At 47.9% G+C, this 20,975-nt stretch overlaps 9 protein-coding genes across 9 annotated transcripts; 6 read left to right on the forward strand and 3 right to left on the reverse strand.

Annotated features, from left to right (window-relative positions):
* Window positions 1-936: 936 nt before the first annotated feature.
* On the forward strand, window positions 937-1,434 carry N7471_012418 (uncharacterized protein; the record flags this gene model as incomplete). Its single annotated transcript, XM_057285137.1, has 1 exon — window positions 937-1,434. The coding sequence occupies one exon, from the start codon at window positions 937-939 to the stop codon at window positions 1,432-1,434; it is 498 nt and encodes a 165-aa protein (XP_057131403.1).
* Window positions 1,435-1,599: 165 nt separating this feature from the next.
* Window positions 1,600-2,067, reverse strand: N7471_012419 (uncharacterized protein; the record flags this gene model as incomplete). Its single annotated transcript, XM_057285138.1, has 2 exons — window positions 1,600-1,782; window positions 1,930-2,067. The coding sequence occupies 2 exons, from the start codon at window positions 2,065-2,067 to the stop codon at window positions 1,600-1,602; spliced, it is 321 nt and encodes a 106-aa protein (XP_057131404.1).
* Window positions 2,068-2,537: 470 nt separating this feature from the next.
* Window positions 2,538-4,127, forward strand: N7471_012420 (uncharacterized protein; the record flags this gene model as incomplete). Its single annotated transcript, XM_057285139.1, has 1 exon — window positions 2,538-4,127. One exon carries the CDS (start codon window positions 2,538-2,540, stop codon window positions 4,125-4,127), a length of 1,590 nt encoding a protein of 529 aa, XP_057131405.1.
* Window positions 4,128-6,609: 2,482 nt separating this feature from the next.
* On the reverse strand, window positions 6,610-7,068 carry N7471_012421 (uncharacterized protein; the record flags this gene model as incomplete). The annotated part of the gene is made up of 1 exon (XM_057285140.1): window positions 6,610-7,068. The coding sequence occupies one exon, from the start codon at window positions 7,066-7,068 to the stop codon at window positions 6,610-6,612; it is 459 nt and encodes a 152-aa protein (XP_057131406.1).
* Window positions 7,069-9,360: 2,292 nt separating this feature from the next.
* Window positions 9,361-9,753, forward strand: N7471_012422 (uncharacterized protein; the record flags this gene model as incomplete). Its single annotated transcript, XM_057285141.1, has 1 exon — window positions 9,361-9,753. One exon carries the CDS (start codon window positions 9,361-9,363, stop codon window positions 9,751-9,753), a length of 393 nt encoding a protein of 130 aa, XP_057131407.1.
* Window positions 9,754-11,633: 1,880 nt separating this feature from the next.
* N7471_012423 (uncharacterized protein) lies at window positions 11,634-12,408 on the forward strand (the record flags this gene model as incomplete). Its single annotated transcript, XM_057285142.1, has 2 exons — window positions 11,634-11,857; window positions 11,907-12,408. 2 exons carry the CDS (start codon window positions 11,634-11,636, stop codon window positions 12,406-12,408), a joined length of 726 nt encoding a protein of 241 aa, XP_057131408.1.
* Window positions 12,409-15,164: 2,756 nt separating this feature from the next.
* Window positions 15,165-15,503, forward strand: N7471_012424 (uncharacterized protein; the record flags this gene model as incomplete). Its single annotated transcript, XM_057285143.1, has 1 exon — window positions 15,165-15,503. One exon carries the CDS (start codon window positions 15,165-15,167, stop codon window positions 15,501-15,503), a length of 339 nt encoding a protein of 112 aa, XP_057131409.1.
* Window positions 15,504-16,155: 652 nt separating this feature from the next.
* N7471_012425 (alpha/beta hydrolase) lies at window positions 16,156-18,112 on the reverse strand (the record flags this gene model as incomplete). Its single annotated transcript, XM_057285144.1, has 6 exons — window positions 16,156-16,281; window positions 16,346-16,601; window positions 16,661-17,470; window positions 17,528-17,728; window positions 17,789-17,862; window positions 17,934-18,112. Coding segments are annotated over 5 exons (1,329 nt in total), but the record flags the coding sequence as incomplete, so codon positions are not given.
* A 144-nt stretch (window positions 18,113-18,256) lies between these two features.
* On the forward strand, window positions 18,257-20,603 carry N7471_012426 (uncharacterized protein; the record flags this gene model as incomplete). The annotated part of the gene is made up of 2 exons (XM_057285145.1): window positions 18,257-18,495; window positions 18,557-20,603. 2 exons carry the CDS (start codon window positions 18,257-18,259, stop codon window positions 20,601-20,603), a joined length of 2,286 nt encoding a protein of 761 aa, XP_057131411.1.
* Between the last annotated feature and the right edge of the window lie 372 nt (window positions 20,604-20,975).

Raw genomic sequence — 20,975 nt, forward strand, 5'->3', positions numbered from 1 at the left:
TACGCTTACCACCAGAGTACTCGTATAACTCTTAGCAACAAAAAGTAGCGGCATCCCTGTTGGGACAGTCATATGCGCCTTGTTTGCCAGGCTTCATCCCATCTAGCTATATAAATGACTCTCTGTTTGAAGGTTTGTAATTCAGTCCTTTCTTCTCTCTCTCTCTCTCTCTGTTCTCCCTAGTAGTCAGATCAATTCCCTACAGATACATTCTTAGGTTGGGTCGATATGAGAAAATCAACGGGTGCAGCTCTGCACGCACCCGCCAGTTGGCACGGTGCAACCACATGCCGAATTGAAATATATAGGCAACGTGCATAGAGCTTTGGTGGCAAGATGAATATAAACCACAACATGATCTGAAATTTTTGTTTGCTTCAGACAATGTCAAAGTCACAATTTAACACCTTTTTTTCCACTTACTTTTCTCCTTCCACTTTCCATTTTCCTCAACTTCCCTCTAGGTCCATTCGCTCGCAATCACCAAATCCCTTACTCTACTACGAATACAACCAATATTCCAATGCCTTACATTGGGGCCCCTCCACCCTCCCTCTGCGAGACAGATTTCATCCGTGAAATGTGGCTTCGGCACAGGGCCAACCAACAGGCCCTCCCGGAGGTCCGGGCCTACGAGCCAACAGCCCTCCCAAACCCCACCAAATCCATTATATGGTGATTACGGCGAGGCCGAGCCACAACCTGCATACTGGGCCGAGAGAGCGAAGAAATCCCCCTGGGCGAGGGGTATAAACCACGCCCTACGGGCAGGAACAGTTCCGAATGGCCTGTGCCAAATGGGCCCAAGGCGGAAGTCAACACTACAATCCAACAGCAAGAACGCCAAACGAAAATTGGTGGACGGGACCGCGTTCGAGAATCAAGTTTCCAGCCCCAAAGAGAACATTGAGGCCTTGTTGGCCTAGGCAAAAAAAAATGGCACAGGGCCAAGCCTGCATCAGTTGCCAGATCCTCGACAGGAAATTCACTTCCTGTGTGCGGATGCCTGGCATGCAGCACTGCGCGAACTGCCATTGGGAACGGCAGACAACCCGATGTATCTTTTTAAGCACATCGAACGAATCCCTTGCCTCAACAGAAGGCCCTCCAGACAAGATGGAGGAAGAGAAGGGCCTCCCCGCTGCCTCAAACCCCAAGATAAACAAACAAATTCGATCACTGGACAAGGCTCTGACAGCGCTCAAGGGTAAGGTCGCCAGAAATAAGGCGGCCATCAAAGTGGCCCGAAAGAAAATCAAGGAATCGGCAACCGAACCAAACCCTGAGGGTCTGCTCGCATTAGACACAGCCTTAGCAGCCTCGGAAAAGAGGCTCGCCCACACAAAAAAGACCATCAAAATGGTCCGCAAGCAGATGCAAGAACTTGTGGAGGAAGCCAAGGAGGCGGCGGCCACAGGCCACATTGAAGATTGAGGTATAGCAGGCACTATAAACAACAATCAGAGCTTTTGAGTTTGGACGGCAGTAAGGTGGGTTAATCCATCCCGTCTAGCCGATGGCTGGAGAAGTCGGACTTGTATAGGAGGCTCGTAATGGGCGCTGTACCGGTTCGTAGGGTGCAATACGATCCGTCGACCGCTAGGGCACAAATTCCGTGTTCAGATCCTTGGCCAGATCCTTAGCCAGATTGCTAACAAGGAGCAGCGTACCCTCTGGATACTTGCCCAGCTGCTGCGGGAACTCAAATAGGAAGGGCTGGTAGAATAAAGTTGCCGGGTACCCAGTGCCTGTTAGCGGGTCTGAGATAGTTGTAAGAGTATCCTATATCGTTCCATTATCGCCGCTTTCGTGGATAACGTAGTGGGATACAGTCCCGTTGCTGCCTTTTGTGTGTCCTTATGTGTACTAGTGCTCCTAGATAGCTAGTAGATTGCCGTTAGAGTCGCAGGCGTGCTGTAGTTGGATTACCCGTGAGTAGCCTTTTCCTTCATTCGGGACTTCGGGGGGCCAGACGACTATGCCATCGGAGTCGGCGAGGGCCGACTGGGTGAAGAGTGCAGCTAGGGGCAGGACCGCCTGTGTTGCGAAGGTGCTAAGCCTGACCATGGTGTTTAGCAGGCACGGAATGAAAGACAAGAAAAGAAAAGAGAATAAGAATACCCCAAGCAAGGGACTTGCTCGTATCACCACAGATGAAAGGAGAAAATAACAAATTGGATAGAACTCCTATTGCCATAAACCACTCCGAACCCATTTGTACCTCAATTCGACATTTTAGGCGTTCCGCTATGATGCCAAAATAGGCGATGATCGCCAAGCAGTTATTTAGACTACTGAAAATCTTACGGATAGGTCTATGGCTCCACAAAGCGCCCTGCAAGTCGGGACTATCTCGCACTAGAGGCCGGCCCGTGCGCCCCAACCAGGGGCGGAATTTGGTCAAGTCGAGCTTCAATCAGATATCGCTATTATTAGTTCAGGCCACCCGCTCCTCCAGATGTCCTATGCTTGTGAATGACCCTGCCCCCCAACTTTGACTACTCTCCCATCTATTCAAATTGCACTTCACTCGCGGAATGACATCAATGGAAGATTTTCCAGTTGCTTGCAGCGGTGATGCGAAGGAAAGCTCGGAATTTGATTATGACCAATGTGTCGCCACGATGGAGGGAAAGAGTGTCCCGGAAAATCTAGAATCCTTCTGGCATCGTCGCGCGATAATTCGCGGACTTCGCACTTCTCTCGAATTCGCAATGAGCACAGCAGTCATGAAGCTGTGCTCTGGCGACGACATCAGGACTCCTGAGTTCTCCCGAGCCCGCAATGCACGACTGATCATGAGTAACATGATACCCGATCTTGAAAACCCCGCGTTCCAACCATACTGTATCTGGTATCCGGACTTTGCAGACGAAGGCACTTATCGTGAAGTTGCTCGCCGATATCCGTCGATGCGCTATCAAGTAGGCCGAGCGTGTGCCGCTGCGGGGTATACAGACCTCTACAAAAAGCTCGACCTCCTCCCTGACACTTCTATCGCCGAAGAGGCCCGAGAAAGCAAGGAGGGGGTAGAGATATATCAAGTAATCATGTCGGAGCCCCAAAGATATGCTGTTATGAACGACTTTACTCGATCTATTGATCTAGAGACCCCACAAACACCTGCATTCCTAAATGGTGATACGAAACCTCGATGGAAGTTAGACCAACGCGTCCCGCCTCCTGAGAATCTTCCGGAGACGACAGTAGATGATATTGATATCGAAGAGGACGGATTCATCGGTATCGAAAAGATGGAACTGGATGATTCTCATTTCGAACTTGGTCCAGAAGAGGCTAAACTACTGTGGATGCCTCTTCCACCTGATCTCCCGATTCTTGAAAAGGATGTTCTGACACAAATGGCTGCATACGATGGAAATGTGGATCGATATGTTCGACTCATGCATCCTCGGAGACTCAGAACCGACTACGAGCTTTATTCTATCCTTCGCGGAATTCATCACAATACAATGTTTGCCAGATGGTGGGCCGATCAGATTGAAACCAACCCCGGGAGAATTATTTTACCAGGTGTCCCTTTAGCTTATGACAACAGACGCGAATGTGACATGATTCGTACTGCTATCAACGCCCGTCGAGTCATGACCAACGACATCGCTGGCTTTAGCAATGACTCAAAATGCCTCCCCTGGATGATATGGTGGCCCTTGAAACCTCACCAAAACACTCTACGATCTTTGGCCTCAAAGTGTTCATACATGCTGCCGCAGATCGCCATCACCTGTGTCTTGTGTGACTACCAATCGCTCTATAAACGCATCAACCCTACTCCCCGCAAAAGTCTACTGGAAGTTGCCAGGCGAAGCGGGAATCCATTTTACCTTCAGGACTTGGAAGAACGTGGAGCAGAGCAGGGCTTGGAATGGGAATACCTCGGGCCGATTGACGGGACGGGAGCGACTCTGGAGGCCGATCTGGAGCCAACAACAGACCACGTCCGTGGTGTGATCTATCCAGGCGCGATGAATGATTCCTACGGGTATGCTGGTATCTATGGTGGCTTACAGCCGCGACCAGGGCAAGTAGAGAGATATGTGTGGCTGTCTCCCGAGACAGTCCGCAAGATCGAGGAAGAATCTGACGGAATTTTTCTGCGGAGCTGATACCGATGAGTTATACCTCGAGTCAGAAGATGAAAGCTCTTAGTCAGACACAAGTTTGAAACATATTTAACGTATTTCACATGCGAGCTGCGCATATGCGAATAGGGAGAAATATATTTGATCCAACAGCCGGCCAGACGAAACGTCAAGCCACCTCTGCGCGATAAATTGATAGAAACACAGGAAATTCTAATGTGCCCGAACGAGTCTATATAAAACTGAACAAGAATCACTCATATTCCATGCTTGAATCTCCTACTCAGCCTTGCGCTTCTCCTCCGATTTCGAAAGCAGCTTGTCCCCAGCTTTCGGTCTCTTTTTCCACGTGGGATCTTGTTTCGCTACCGTCATGTCGCGTTTCTTCGTACCCTGATAACCTTACAATATCCTAATGATAGTGGATCTAAGCTGCCTTTCCGAAGACCCAGTTCAAACAGAGAGACTCGTATGAGGGAGGCGTTTTTATATCTGAGGTATTCTTGCGAAGAAAATTGCCGGAACTTGAGCAATCGCAGGCAAAGATCACAAAATCTTGTTAAGTTGGTAATTAATGCAAACAGAATTCTGGACATTCTCACCGCTAAGAAGTAAATATAGCTCTATAATCTCACTGCAGCATGTGATGGTCTTACTTCGCTTGAAATTGCTCGGAATAATACGGACATTGCCAGAGACACGAGGAAGCAAAGAGAATCAATGAAGACTATTGCATTTCTAAAAATGTATTATCTTCCAGCTTCCTTGATCTGTAGCTTCTTTGGATCCAATATTTTTTCGCATTTTAAATGACAACGGCCACCAAGAACTTTTGGTATCAAATCTGACCTGGATATGTTTCCTTGCTACTATGCTGCTCACGGCTCTGACATACTTTTTTAGACATTGTGGCAGAGGAAGTCTTCAGTTAGCAAGTTGATGGTGTGGATTGAAAAGAGCATAGTATAATTGATGTAGTCTAGTAGCCTAGCGAGCATAGCTAATTAGAGGTCGGACTCGTCCACTACTTAGACTGTGACATCGCCCGTCCATAGGCACCTAGGAGGTGCCCAAGGCCGGTCCATGGTGCGCCTTAGGCGTTTCGACTCTTAGGGTGCCCGCCTAAAAGGCCTAAGGCCTATAGGCATACCTATATTATTAGACATTAAAAGTAGGGACACTTATATACCTATAAATAATCGTATTCTATCTGATAACTTTACATTTTTGTACAGCCGAAATAGGAAATCCTTCGCAAAAATATACTAGCCTGGGACCATATAGGAGTACCATAAGTCCTATAGGACCCCTATAGAACCACTAGGGTAATAGGGCCGGAATTATTTTAGTCCCATAGGAGTTGGCAAAGTCTAAAACCACCAGTCTATAACTATGGTGACAACCATTTTCCACGACTATATAAACTCTGGATTCCAGGCAGGGGTGATTAAGGGCAATTTCACTACACAGTTTGGTAACTGTAAGGCATAACTCTAATAGAACGTGACTAAATACTGAATCGCCTTAGTACAATCGGAAGCATTGAACCAAGCATGCCTTCGGGACTTGCGGACGACCAATCCATATATGATAAAGACCGTATTAATAACAACAACGGAGGGCTGCTCGAAGACCCATACTGCTGGATCTTTGACAACGAAGTCTTCAAATAATGGCAAGACAACCAGGGCAATCGTCTGGATCAGAGGTGATCCCGGCAAAGGCAAGACAATGCTCCTGTGCGGTATCATTGAGGGAGTTGACACGATTGAATGGGGACACTAAGAATATTTCATTCTTTTCTGTCAGGCTACTGACGTGCGAATCAATAGCGCCACGTCCGTCCTACGTGCTTTGATATACTTATTTGTGGAAAAGAACCCATCTCGCCTCTCCCACGTACAGATTGATGCGTTACATGAGTGCACAAATGGTCTTCATTCCCTTCTGGAATTTATTGTCCAGAAGGTATCAGCCCACACACAGATGTGGATCGTCTCTAACCACAACTGGCCTAAAATCATAGAGCGTCTTAATATTGCAACCCAGATAGCTCCGATCGCATTAAAACTAAACGAAGCATCTGCGTCCAGAGCTGTGAATCAAGTCATTCAACACAAGGTAAACTTGTCAAACTCGCAGGTACGTTGCCTGTCTTTGATCTCACTAGGCCTATTGCAGTGCAAAGAAAAATCCTATGATAAGTATTCGTATAGCTTAAAGAGTAAAATAAACTCGGTTGGTGCAGAGGGGCATTGTATTACATTTTGAATCGCAAGTATTCATTAAAACAACAATAGGAGAGTGCAAGCCCTTTAAAGATATCAACAGTTTTTGTAGAAAGTAGCACGGTGCTGCAGGTTGAACTGCAACTATCAACTAAATAGCAAGCCACGAAAGGAGAGTTGAGCCCTTAAGTGACATAAGATAGATTTGATTATGTAGGCATCTGTCTTCATTATTAGAAAAGTTTATATCAATTGGTCATATGTGTAACTCACAGCTTTTAATCACTGAAGATCGCGCCTAGCTGATCAATATCATGTCCTGCCCTTCCGTAGAACCCATATAGCTTTCTTCCTGGCGCAGGTTGACTGGATTTGGTACCACCGATTCCTCCGGCCTCGAAGAAGTCCTTGTCTTGACGAGTCACCAATCTCAGTGAATCAGCACGGCTATCTGACCCGTATAAATCCATCCAGTCAAGGGGATCATTGCCATTGTGCTCGAAGTCAAAACTGGTATGTAGAATCCTCTCCTGTTCTCCTTGGGGGCAAGATCCGACAGGGGGTGAAAGCTTACCCCCTGCCCATCTGACTTGAATACCCTTCAGGATAGTATATTGCTCCACGGGAGCACTGCCACTACCGTACCATACGTCCACTTGTTCCACGGGCGTATTACCATCCAAGAGCTCGAACGGACCACCACCATTACCTCCAACTGTAGGGCCTCTCTTAACCATAATGTGGAATGAGGATTGGAATAAAGATTTCGTGGATAGATATTCGAAGTAAAAGATTCACGTTTGATTATTTCTTAGAATTGTAGGACGTGTGCCAGAGAAGGTGGATTCCTAGCCATATTTATACCTCTAGCCTTCCCTTTCCAACGAGAGCATATTGGTACTCAGACGCCTCTAGCCTTTCCAATCACCTACGTCTGTTGTTTAGTTTCGTCATCCTTTCCATATTAGGTCTCATGATCCGCCACATAGCTTGAACGAAGATGCATTCAGTAAGATTACATCACGAATCACAACCATCAACATACTAACATGGTTACGTGAAACGTATCGTTGCAGCTTCTAGATTGACCTATTAATGCAAATGAGGTTTTAGATGATTCCTAATGATGTAATTATACTTTTAACGTATATGTATTATGTGTTAACCTCAGGTCTTATGATATATATTACTAGATTAGGCAACAGGCAGAAGCTCAATTGACTGTAATTAGCTATCAAAATAGTAGTAGGTAAGGCGGTGGAAAAAAGGGAGGGATTTGTATTAGCGATGAACTGTCTGAAAGAAAATGATCTAAGGGATCTACGCCTAAGCGATGCTGGTGAATACAGCGTGCGTTCACATATAATCATGCGTAGTCATCCGCGGAAGTTGGGCAGTACCAGGCAGTCAATAAAGCATAATATCCTCCATGGTAGATACAATGTATGATAAACCCCCCACTTTTACATGAGTGGCAAGGTTATATTTAGATAATTAATATAAACCATATGGCGTGATACCCTTGCGTTTGCATCCTAAAACATATGGAGTAGTCCGAGGACCTATCTACCCCCGGGGCCGAAAGATTGACGCTTAATAATCTACGAAAAATGTGGGCACCCGCGGAACCAACGGACCTTAATGGCATGATTCACCATTAAGTGATCTTCAAGTCTTTGTTTAGGATTGCGATCACTCAAGTACTGCTTAATACATAAATTCCATTGTCATCTTTACATATCTGGTTAGTGTCCGGATGTCTGGTCTACATTAAAAACACAATATCAGATGGCTAGGCAGACCGATGTTGACGTTTCCGTTTCCACCTTGACCTTTCTTCAAATTTTAGCACGCGGACGCAGGAGGCACGCTGATAGGAGGCCATGGATCTGCTTAAACGATTCTGGCACAGCCCCGATATCCTGACAATATTTTATCACGAGCGACAGTGACGAGGATCATGACCATATAGTCGGGGGCCAATCTAAAATACCCTGAATGCTTAGAATTGTTTCCGAACCACATCCCAATCTCTATTTACTCTCTCTTCAAGTGTAGTTTGCTGTCCCTCAATAATTTTGTGACTCTTAAGGTCGTAGCTAGGAGCCGATTAACTGCATGTGTCAGTGATCTAGCATTGTAGATAATTAAATTGCTCTGCTGTTTACCTACTAGGTCGGGTCTGACGAAGTAGCGGGCTTCCTCCAAATATCACGCGACTTTCCATAGACTGCATCCAAAGTGACCTCAGCAGACTTTCAGTATTTATGGAGGACATGAACTGTTGATGAGGTCTGGCTGGACCTTGACATTTCCCGTGGGATTGTAATAATACAAACGTAAATTATGCAAAAGAATACGTATGTTTAACGCCTGTTTTTATCGCTTTTTACTAGGTAATAATATGTAAGATAAAGAGAGATATATATATATAAAAGGGATCTAATTTATCAAAAATTTATACACATGATAATACACTAATGGGAATCGTTTTGCCTCCCATGGGACTCCCATGGGAAACATCAAGTCTAGACTAAGCTCCTCCATTACGAACATTGTAAAGGAGTTATATTTCCGCAAACAGCAAATGACGCCTAAGTATCTCACAGTATCACACCTCGGGTTAGAGCTGTTTAACTAATTCGTAACCAAGGAATACAGCTTCAGATGTCCCCACATAGTCTATAACGATACACTTTAAGACACCATTAATACAAGAGCAATATCTTTAGGCAGCCTAATAAAGCCGTAAGCAGCCGCTAGCCCCAATGCCTTTAGGATTATGAATTTAACTGCGGTAGGGAACTCTAAATACGAAATTGTGTATCCCAAAAGGACAGAGTACTAAACCTTTTTTTACTCTTAGGTTAATTTAAGATTTAGCATCCGAAGCGGATAACCGCCGCCAATTTCGGGTAGGCCGCATGACGTACGTCCTTCATCCGAGCCCGCAACCTTATGTTAAATTCGTACCCGCGGTTCCTCGTCACTGTTGAAGTCACGGTCAATCGAAGACCGCAAATGCCCTGATGGGCCTTGCACTCGCTGAGAAACTCGGCTCCCGTGGCCTTGTCGCCTTCCCAATGTGCCCAGGTGTCTGTTATACAAATCTTTCAGCCCATGGAGCAGATGACTATGCTGCCTTCTCCGCAGACCTTACGGAGATGGACAACATCTATGGGGGAAAGTCCTTATGGGGCATGGGTGATATGCAGTTCAAAGACCTGGACCAGGGAGCTGCTACCCATGTTTTTGCCGCATTTGATCCCGCTGTTGCGGCTTACAATGGTTCGTTCCTGAGTGATTGTCATGTCGCAGACCCGGAGAAGGAAGAGGTGTACTCCTTGGCCCTAAGCAAGATCGATGCGCAGAGATTGTGGGTGCTTAGTGAGAAGCTTGTTGGCCAGGAGTTCAATTATTAGGATGTATCGCCGCTGTGGCTCTCTCCCGAGGTCACTGGAGGATGATGAATGAAGGGCCTCAACTAGCTTGAATCGGTTTCAATTTAAGCAAAATTCTACTTTTAGAACTTTACTAAACTTTACTCGTCGAGACTAATTTAAATAAATTAATCTTAACTCTATTATTTGGCTCTCAGTGACAAATTTTGACCTACTCTTGGCCGAACTTCTAACGAGGCGACCGACGAGGATCATCTCGAAACCACGACCCCCACCCTTTCGCTTAAGGTAGTCTCATGTCCAAAGTACGGAGCGCATAACAGCATCAGAAGCCAGCACGTGACGGGTCAAGTACTAAACAAATGAGACTGGTGATGCGCGGTTCCCATGCTGATAGCCTGAAACGCGAGAGATAGTGAGGTAATTAATAAAGGGTCTGTACATACTGTTGTAGCTACGAGCTATGGGAGAGAGAGAAGAAGAAGAGGAATCATGATCTATTCAATCTATCTGAAGCAGGGGATTTATACCCTGCCAAACACAGAAATACAGACTCAGTCTGCAAACAAATGGAGGCATCAATGAGATGACTAGAGAAAGGCATCAATAGGATGACCGACATGGTCCAACACATACTAATTCTATATATCTTCCACACACTTCTTAGAAGAAGTGTGGTTGTTATTAGTCTTCCTAATGACCCAGTAAAACCCAGTAAAACCCAGACCTAACCCAGTCTGGGTTGGGTTTTGGGTCAAGCCATTCGACCCAGTAATGGGTCTGGGTCAGACTAGGTAACCCAGTACTGGGTCTGGGTCCCCAAATTGGGTTATAAACTAAACAAACACGCTAATGATGTGTATAATTCTGCTGATTTTACAGGTTTATGACCGCCAAGACCCCTATTTATATAAAAGCTCGGTCGAACTGCGCCTAATCTGGGTTTTCTAGGGCCCTAGTCACTAAGTTTGGGTTGGGTTTTGGGTCCCGAAACTCTCAGTGTTGACCTTGAGGGCAACGTTCTGCCCGAGCATTGAAGGGCGCGTGAAGACGCGGTCATCGACTTTCCCGGTGCTCGACGCTCCGCGCAAAATTCGGCCTTCCTCGAAGAAAATTTCCACCCACTTCAGCTCTTTCCTGTCGAGAATGGACCGCACTGTCTTTTTTGTGGGGTTGATGCGGTTTTTGTCTTTGTTGTCTAGCAAAATCCCAACGGTGGTGTGGTTGCTGTCTGCAGTGTTTCCATTACCGTACTGAAAAAAGTTGATCAGAAAGTTGTTCAGGCAAATCCTTTTGATGATTTCGCCGCGGATCTTTGGCCAAAGGCGCTAGCTGGGGTCGGATCGAGGAACAGGGAATCTCTGGACTTTTGCTGTCCTGTCTGTTGGTCTTGCTGGCATTTTGAAGCTGCATGAGAGGGACATTGTTAGACGGAAGACGGCATTGACTTGTACCTCGACCGAGCTTACAATAAAAGATGGTGATGCAGCAGAGTATGTTTGGGAAGAGGGAACTGGTTCAAGTAGAAGAAGCTTGAGTCCAAGTTAAGTAGAAGAACTCGAACTCGAATGGGTTTCATTGTCAATGGCAACACTTGAATACAATCTATTGTCTATTCCAGCGACAATGGGGTTTTTCTACGTGATTCACAATAGCATAGAACATATATTCTGGGACCCAGAAAAACCTTCAATCAATTGCATAGCATACATACCTCCTGGCTTTCTATTGTCTTTTTGGAATAGATCCAATCTAGTAAACCGAGTACTGTCTTATGGAAGCTGCCGATCCAACCAGAGCAACGCACTCGCAGCCCTGGAGCTTGACAGAAAAGCTCCCAGCAGCAAAGTCCGCTCTTTCGTCTCCCGGCTGAGATCAGGAGGCTGATATACCTCGAGCTTATGGGCGATTGGCGAGTGCATATTCGGTATTTTTGGAGAAAGCCATCGCCGGAACCGCAGAGCGAGCCTCGCTGGCGCTGGCGGCATGCTGTTTGTGACCATTCTGATGAATTTATCGATGATCCTGTTGAGGATATCTGTTCAATCTCGGGCCGTGAGGCGTACATGCACACACCGAGCCCCAAAATTGGCAGCGTGGAGTGGCTGAGATGTTGTCAAATCGGGTAAGTCGGTATCCTTCCACTGTCAGAGCATTGACTTATTATCGTACAGATATGAAGAAGCATTGGAAGTTCTTTATGGGACGAATGTCTTTGTGATGAACGAGGCTATGGACACCCCTTTTCTGATATCAAGGATTTTGGCACCGCGTTGTGCATCTCTTATGACATCTATGGACATCTCGTTTATTGTTGGCTTCTGGAACCCGGGGCAAGCTGAGGAGGACTGGATGGCAACCTATTACGCGTTCTTTGGGTTAATTGAGAAGAGTTTCCGCGGCGTGCTCCGGCTACGTGTGCTACTTCAAATGCCGCCCTGTGAGGGTCAAGAGTTTTTCTATACCTATGAAAAGGGGAAGGTGTTCCTTGAACCATGGAAAAGACTCTTGGAAGGTCGGGAGTGGACTCGACTGCAGCTTTGCGTTCCGTACAATTGGCACGACTGGTTTCAAGAAATCAAAGGATCGATGCCTGAGTTAGCCAGATTGGAGCTTGTATCTAGTTCATGGGCCGACCACTCACTCGCTCCCGCGGATTTGGCATGGTCAACATAAATTTCTATGACCTATTCTATGTCGAAATTGTGCTCCCAATTCGGTTCTAGCTCTTGGATGTGATAGGTACTGGAGTTCCACTAGTGATCGTCATGACTGGGCTGGCAGTTCCAATGCAGACAGATATACACTATTGAAAGGATCAGCCCTAAAGCTACGTTTCAAAATGAGGCCCACTTATATGAAATTGGCACGCGGGAGCCAAGGGTTCAAGGATCCACCTTTAATTCCACACGGCAATGTGAGACGCCTGTCATTATTGAGCCAATCGGATGCTAACAAGGGCATTGAGGTTGCATCGTTCAAGGTCCTTTGCTTTAGTTTTCTCTGGGGGCCAATACACTCAGGATGATATACGGATAAGGGAAAGTCAATCGCACTACCGGCTTTAGGGGCCATTACTCTAACCGGGGTTTGTGCAGCAGCTAGCAGCCAACTTTTATACATCTCTCTACAGTCTGATGAAAGTTATGAGATATTGTACATTGAAGACATGATCATGGATGGTTAGCCATGATGTTTCAAAAGAAATTAAAAAGGAGCTTGGAAACAAGCGATAGAAAGATGAATTGGAGGTGTACAGGAAGATGGCGGTACTCTACGGGCGCTAGAACTTCGACTAGACACAGATGTTCGACAAGACATTTGAATATTAAAGTGATTCGTGCGAAGTTCGAGTATATAAATTTTGGGTCAGCACTACAACTGGACCACCAGAGAGCAATACATAAACGAATGAAATGGGGAGGCAAGAGGTGTGACTGAATTACAATGGCACGATGGATTCCAAACCTCGGAAACCTGCTGCAATTGAGGCCTCACTAGCTAATGGTTTAACTAGATCACCTAATACGAGATTCGTTGCCTCCTAAGACCATGCCTGGTCCACTGAGGCGTTGCCCTGGTAGGTGTATACTTCACTTTTTTCTCAATTTCTGCTCTGGTATATAGTCGATTCGGATGGTGGATGCTCTGCACGAGAAGCCCCGTAAAGAAACCAGCCTTGTGGTATGTGAAGGCGTTTGACTCCGACCTTCATTCGTCCACTAAAAATTTCTCGCGGCAGTGGCGGCACCTCACATGTACGCAACTGCGTTTGCGTGTGGAAAGTTCCTGGTTTGTGAATTCTTTGCCACAGCTACTGCAAAGCGTACTTCCCAGTTTGAACCAGGTGGTATCCAAGCCCGGACCAGTGCAATCCATCCAATGCTCCTTGAGGCCCTGTCTGTGAGTCATCTCGAAATCACAATGGTGGTATATAGCGTGTTCAATTAAGAAATCCTCTTTTTTCCCAATATCAAAATGGGATTGTGTCTCTTCTTGTATAGGTTTGCGGGGGCCATGCCCGGGACAGTTGGTATGTCCTAGTGGCCGAAGGGCCACCCGGATAATTGAATCGACTGAGTTCAAACCGGATCGTGCTTCAAATGTAGCTCCAGGTAAGTATCTCTAGGAGAAAGGCCTTTGTCACAAGCCAGTTAAAACTGCATAGCCTTTGATGTATCCTAGTGGGAAGGCTGGGTCAAACCGCCAGAAGAAGAACAAAAGATGGACTGAGAACGCCCTCGCTCAACAAAGAGAAACATTTTGAAGCAAATGAAACTCCAAGTCTTCCCATACAACCATGCTTAACGGTAGCTGCTTTCCGTTGTTCTGGGTGCTGTGATGGTCGTTGGGCTCAGCCTTGTTGTCTCCAGTCTCGTTGGCTTTGCTTAGCGTTGTTAGAGTCGATTGGTTGTGTTCAATGCTCTGGGGCGCTGATCCCGCTGGTCGAACATCTACCATTCCTTTTGTGTTCGTTTCTTGCGGTTTGGCCATTCGTTGCTTCACTCCTCGCTGTCCACGGCGACGCCAGCTGTCCGTTTTCGTACAGGGAAGTTGACGATCTCTATCAACCTCCGGCGCATGTTACGCCGACCACTACCAGTGAAACAATCCCCTGGTTGTCTGGAGGTTTGATTTGTCCACTCTCGGTGTCACTGGACGCGCCACTCCCTGGCGTGAACCGCCATCCTAAGCGGGATCGTATCTGCCACTTGGGTCAGTATCTGGATTCGCGTGCTATTTTACCCGCAAAGCTTACATGTGTCTATTGATGGTAGATTTCCAGCGCATGCTCGCGGCTCTCAAAAGCAGACCGAAGGCCATGCGCGGACAAATTCCGATCTGGCCGGCCCCTTACAAACAACATGGCGCTGGTATGCGCTTAATGCTGTATTGGCATATTGGATGCAACGAACTGAAAATGAGGATTCTGGGTGAAGGAGGTGTATTGATGCTTCATGAGATCCCTAATCCACTGGGTGAATGTGACCGTGCGAGGGCGAGACTTCCAAACTGCAACAGAGGAAGAGGGTAGGAAAGGCTAGCAAAAGTAGGGGTATCGACTGATCGAAATCAGAAATAAGGGCGTTCATATCACGTAGAGCAGAGTGCTTGTCCTCTTTAGACCCAAGGTTGGGCAGTCGCAACTCATGCTTGTCCGTAGCGAGGGTCGCTACCCCCAATTCAGTCTAAGCTCTGGCCACTAAAACCACCTAGTGTCCGGTGTCGATGATCGAGTACGTGTGGGATACGAGGAGGGTGTAGCAAAGATTGAGTTGATGTGAAGTGAAACTCTTGGTTCACGTCCAGCAAGTGCATAAGGCACTACAGCCTATACCGGCATTGTTAGCGTTAACACCACAGTATAAACTTGAGTTTGAACCTAACCACGCGCGCGAGGACAAAATGAAGAGATCAGTCCTGGAGACGGAATGGGTAACGGAGATGAGCTCATGGATAATAGCTGGAACCTGGACCGTGAAGGAGTGGCTGGTTTCGGTTGGGATGGTATTGGGAACGACAGGGGTTTGGGGAGCTGGCTGGACGGTGGCGCAACCACATCCAGTTGTTGGGGTCAGCCTCCATACGAGGGTGTAGTGGAGGAACCCCGCAAGTTGAGTATATGGAAGAGAAAAGTGGAAATGACAAGTGAAAAGAAGAAAAGGAGGAAAGAGTGGAAAAGTGGGCAGCTTGAAGTAGCCCGTCTGAAGCAAACGAAAAGGCTCGGATCATTCTTGCACTTTATACTGACTATCGACCTGGTGCTGTGACTTGGACCAATCATTATATCAATGTAGTTTTCGCTTGTGGGCCTCAAGAATGCAGTGCAAGCAGACCTCAGAAAGCCTGAAGGAAGAGGATCGCAGGGCGGGTTTAGAAGAGCCACCGGGAACTGGACACGGAGACATTGGAGCAGGGATATGTTGTTGCCTTCACCATCTTGTGCATATTGGTTTATATCGCCGGTTGCCTCACGACTCGATGGTACAACCTGAATGTCAGAATCGGTTGACCGGATGCTGATGATTGAAGTCTCGCTGGCTGTGTGTATGTGCTGAAACGAGGTAGACGAGGTTGTATGACGCTGTTGAGTGACGGTGGGAGAGGCAGCCTTGGAGGACTGGTGTGTTACACACTCGTCGGACTCAGAAGGGGAGCTTGTCGCACGAGAAAGCTGAGGCTGTGGACTGTGCCAGTGTGAATAATTGAGTGAGATAATAACAAGTTGACTGGAACCAGGGACGTGGCGGAGCCACATATCAAGGCTGCAATTAGCCTCATTTAAGGGGATTGGGCGAACGTCTATCTTAGACAACACAATAGACAAGTACCCCTCATCTCGTTCAAAATTGTGTGTAGTCAGAGAGTAAAGGCACTAGGAAGGAAAGTCAATTGACTGGACCGAGAAGATATAAAAAGTTTGTGGTAATATATAGAAAATCCGTAAATTAAATATTTGCATACTATTAACCAGGGGATGTTGTTTCTGTGAAGAAAAAAGCCAGAGGTGGGCAGCATGCTGGTATTTATAGTGCCAGGATCAATGGCCTAACATCCCAGACATTTAGCAAACTGGCCAGATCGCAAGTTGAAAGACATATTGGCAACTCACATGCTACCTGAATGCAAATCTTAGGTAAAAAGCAGGGCAAACACAAGGAGGACAATGACAAACCTTGCATTGTACAAAGACATAATTTCCTCATTTGGTTTATGGGGTATTTGTAACTGCGCCAAAAGCGACCATATGTTCCAGGGCTTTTTTTTCTGTGTACATACATACCATCAATGTGTCCGGTGATATTACTGCTCAAAAGCCCTCATAACAGCGACACCAGCCACGGAGCCCGATGCAACGCGATTGTGACCTAAAATAATACAAGTCAGTCCATCGACTTCACGGCAAGAGAGTGTTGCTTCAACATACCACCGTATCGAATCCGTTCCCATCTGACTTTCTTCACAATCTCAGTGCCATCTTCATTGCTGATCTCATTCTTCCAGATCTTGACCTCGCTAGGGTTGCCGTCCTCGGCTTTGTGATACGTCATAGCGCCCGGGGCACCCTTGATGTGTCGGCCCGTGGCAGCCTCCCAAACGCGGCGTCCTTCGTACCAGGGAATTTCGGCATCGTCGAAAGCGTGAACTATGGTCAGATCGAGGCTTTTATCGGTGTAGTCCATATCTACAACGTTCAAGGAAGTAGTATTGACGCCCGTAAGACGCGCCAGTCTCCCAGCCGTGTCCCAGTGGTCCACAATATGGCTCAATAACCACTTCTGAGACCGAGGATATCCCATGATGGGGGACAGCATTGGGGGCGTGAGGCCTTTGAAGCTGTACGATTCGATGAGATTGGGTAGGCTGCTGAAGGATGCTAGTAAGACCACACCGGCAAATGGCTCGGCGTTCTTGATGGCTGGTTGTATAGCTGCAAGATCAGATGATCCGAATGCAAAACACTCTGCCACTGCGGTTGTAACCGCAGTCCCAAGACTTTGGCCCACGATGACGATGCGAGAAGTGGGAACCCTTAATGGCCCTGCGGTAATGAAGTTAATGAGTGACACGCCATCTGTGATAAGGCCTTCCTCTGTGGGAGTTCCAGTGCTAACGCCAAAGCCGCGATAGTCAATTGCGAAGACGTGGACTGGGTTTGACGGGGTAGACAGGCTCAGCATCGAGTTGTAAGTCGCAGGGCGTTGAGCAGAACCCAAGTGCGCCGCATTTCCGTGGACTTGATTGCTCAAATGTCAGCTTGTTGCAGTGTCAATTCAGGTTGTCTATAACCTACAGCTTACGACGACTCGTGCATTGGGGTCATTGGCGAGAAGCTTGTGGGCAACGGTCTTCGTGTAATCTTCCGCTGGGCCCGTAGAGGGATTCTCCATTAATTCCTTTTCGTGTTCTAGGCAAAGATGCAAGGGCATCAAGTGCCACCCATAGATAGTTTCATTGTCGGGCGTCACCAAATGAAACGGTTGAACTTGTGTTCCTTTGGGGATCGGTTAGCATACATACTTCGGTTGGGTTTAGCTGGGTAAAGAGGCCATACTCAAAAATCCAAATTGCTCAACTTGGTTGACATCCTGCCATAGGGTGGGGTTTATCTTATTGGCATAAAGAACACTGTGTTATCTATGTTAGCTGACTCTGAGCGTACCTAGGTAGGGCCGAGGACCGCGGGACTAGATACATACAAACGTTGGACCTCTGGGAATGTCAAGGAGAGGAGACACAGCACATAGAGTAGACCACCCGCTGCAAGAGACCAGTAGGCCTTCCTAAAAATAGGCTTAAGCTCAACCATTATGCGTTCAGGAGTTGAGATGATGTCTGTTGAGACGGAGGTGAGCGGACAATCTTGGAAGAGACGGCGCTGATAAGCGGCGCGTTATCGCGTCTCTCTCATTTCTTCCTTCCACCCTCCTTCTACGCTCCCTCCATCCCCCTCCAACCTTTCGCTATAGGATGTTACTTATAATTCCGTCGTGGGCATCGTGATTATCTCATTGAATTCACCATGGCCGAAAAGCGCAAACTTCCGGCGCGTGACCGCCGCGAATCTGCAGCCAAAAGGCGTGTCTCCGAAGCCACGCCGCAGTCTCACAAGAAAAAGGCGCCAACTCCTCGCGCTCCATCGCCTGAACCAGTTGACGCCCCTTTACCAACAAAAGTCAAGGATGGAGATCCTTTGCCTATTGTCCGCATGCGACAGCCACTTTCCTTGTCGGACAAAGAGTACCAGTCAATCGCTGAAAGGTTTGGCATCGCGCCCCCCCCATTGGAGTTGCATGACTGACATTCTCTCTTATATCAACAGTGCAGTTCTCCTCGCTTCACTCGAACGATCGAAGAAAAAGTGGCTGAGCGATGGCATCCTTGTTCGATACTACACAAAGCCGAAGAAGACGAAGCGCGAACAGATCGAGAAGAACAACCCATCAAAAGACACCATGACAAAAATTGGGCCCTGCGATGTCACCATCGGTCCCCATTTCTTTGATGCCATGATTTACATTGTCAAAGATCCCAGTGCGCCGCCGGCACTCCAATACGCACCCCCGCAACGACCGATGGTTCACTATGGCCACCCTAATAACTTCCAACAATACCGACCATATCCCACTCCATCGAATCAACAACGACCTTCGCAATATTCTCCCGCCCCTCCGGGTCGCCCTGGATATACAGGCAGCCACCCTTCGCCCCAACAACCTCGTGGCCCGAACCAAGGCAATGTACCCTCTCCTCAAGGAGGACAAAAGCCACCACAAGGGCAAAAGGGCCTGCCTGCCAAGCCCAGTCCCGATCCTGTCATTCAAATGCTGGCTACAAGGGCAGCTGCGGACCCTGAACTGAAGGCCTTGATGCGTGTTGTTGCCTCAAGCCAAGCATCCCAGGAGCAGCTCCGGGCTTTCCAAGCACACATCGACGAACTCAATGCAATCATCAAATCAAGGGAGCAACAAGAACAACGGCAGCAATCTGCAACAGCACAATCAATCACACAACAGTCAACCCCTACACCACAATCTCAAACTCAGAAACAACAAGATGGTGGGACGAAGTCAGTATCGCTGGAGAAATCCCCACAAAAGTCGCAGACCCCATCCAAAGGTTCCAAGCAACCACCTGTGAAGACCGAGGCGCAGCCTCAGACCCCTGCTCAAGCCGCGCCGAGCCAGGCTCCTAAACCTCCCCAGAGCGCCACTGGGTCGGGCACCATCAAGCAAGAGGAATCAGCCACAGAGCACAGCGGCTCCCAGCCTGCGCTGTCCGAAGCAGGGCGCCCGGTGGTACCGACCCAATCAGCGACTCCTGGTGCTGCAAGCACTCCAACCCCTGCTTCAACTTCTCAGCAGCAGACTCCTATGGTGAACCCGACACCCGCAGCCAGCGCTCAACAGCCAGGAGCACGACCACCATATGCCACCCACCAACAACCTGCTTACGGGTCACAACCTCCACTTCAGTCTCGGCCACCCCAATTTGGTACTCCTGTTCCATTCCCCCGCCCACCTCCAATTCCTTACGTCTCCCCACTTGGATCTCCACCGGTGAACTACAAGTCGGTGGTGTTTGAATTCACATCTCCCTTAACTCCATATGGAAGCAGTACTTCAGGCCACGCCGGTTCGGGTGACCGCTATCTCTTCCCCGAGTACACCATTCTCGAATGGCTCCCAGCCGAGAACACGGTCATCGCCTCGTTTTTGGTAGTCCGGAAGGTTGCTCCAAACACAGCATTCCCTCTCGAAACCGCCACAGAAGCCGCCAACTCCAAAAGCAAAGGCAAGGGAGCATCTAAAGCGAAGAAGGGTGAAACGAAACCCAAAACCGAGAAGGGCAAACTACCAACCGATAGCCCAGCCCCCAGCCCCCAGCCAGGCACGCCTACAACCGGGACGCCACAAAAGCAGGAACCCGCCGACCAAACAGGTCTCCTAACACCCGGCCTCCCAGGGACTCCTTCCAATGAGGCGGATCTTAAGGAATACTGGCAACCAGTCACATTCCGCATCCACGCCCCCAATGCCAAAATCCTCGAGCCTCTAGCCCGAGTCGTCAAGCCAGCCGACGAAGTGCGCAAATATATGAACGATATCATGGACCGCGCCGAACGTGCCCCAGATGGGTACTTGGCCATGCGTTTGCCTCGCGAGGCGACATCAGAATCGTTCGAAAAGGACGGGACACCTGCTTCTTCGGGAAATGTCGGTACCGGAACTCGCAGTCGTCTTTCCCGTGTTCAGCTCGCTGGCGATGAATCCGAGGCGGAGAATTCTGGGTTCGAATTCGAAGAGGATGAAGAAGATCTCAAGGATTTCTATGATGCGCCGAGCGGGCTGCCGCCGTTGAAAGCATGATGATGGGCTTGTATCCTCCTAGGGGCGTTCCGAGGGTCCATGGATCATTGCGTCCAGTGGTTATTCGATACCAGACGTAGCCTTCTATAAAGATGGAGTCACTAATTAGCATCGATCTGTCAACCGCTGACACAAGCGGTTGAGAACGAGAAGGGCCCGGCGGTAACGGCAGTCCCTGAACATATCGCATTTATATGGAACTCCGAACCTCGAAGATGCCTCTGGGTTGATTTTTGTACACTAAATAAAGTTCTACTTGTGCCAGTTATTAAATCTACGATACTGGAATATTGAAGCCCTTGCGTTTAGAGATGCACTAGTTGTCATCTCTAACTCCCACGTTTCTCGGAAGTAGTATCATGCCCCCAACTA

This window comes from Penicillium samsonianum (genome assembly GCF_028829775.1).
Source record: "Penicillium samsonianum strain IBT 33392 chromosome Unknown utg000007l_segment0_segment0, whole genome shotgun sequence".
Lineage (NCBI taxonomy): Eukaryota > Fungi > Ascomycota > Eurotiomycetes > Eurotiales > Aspergillaceae > Penicillium > Penicillium samsonianum.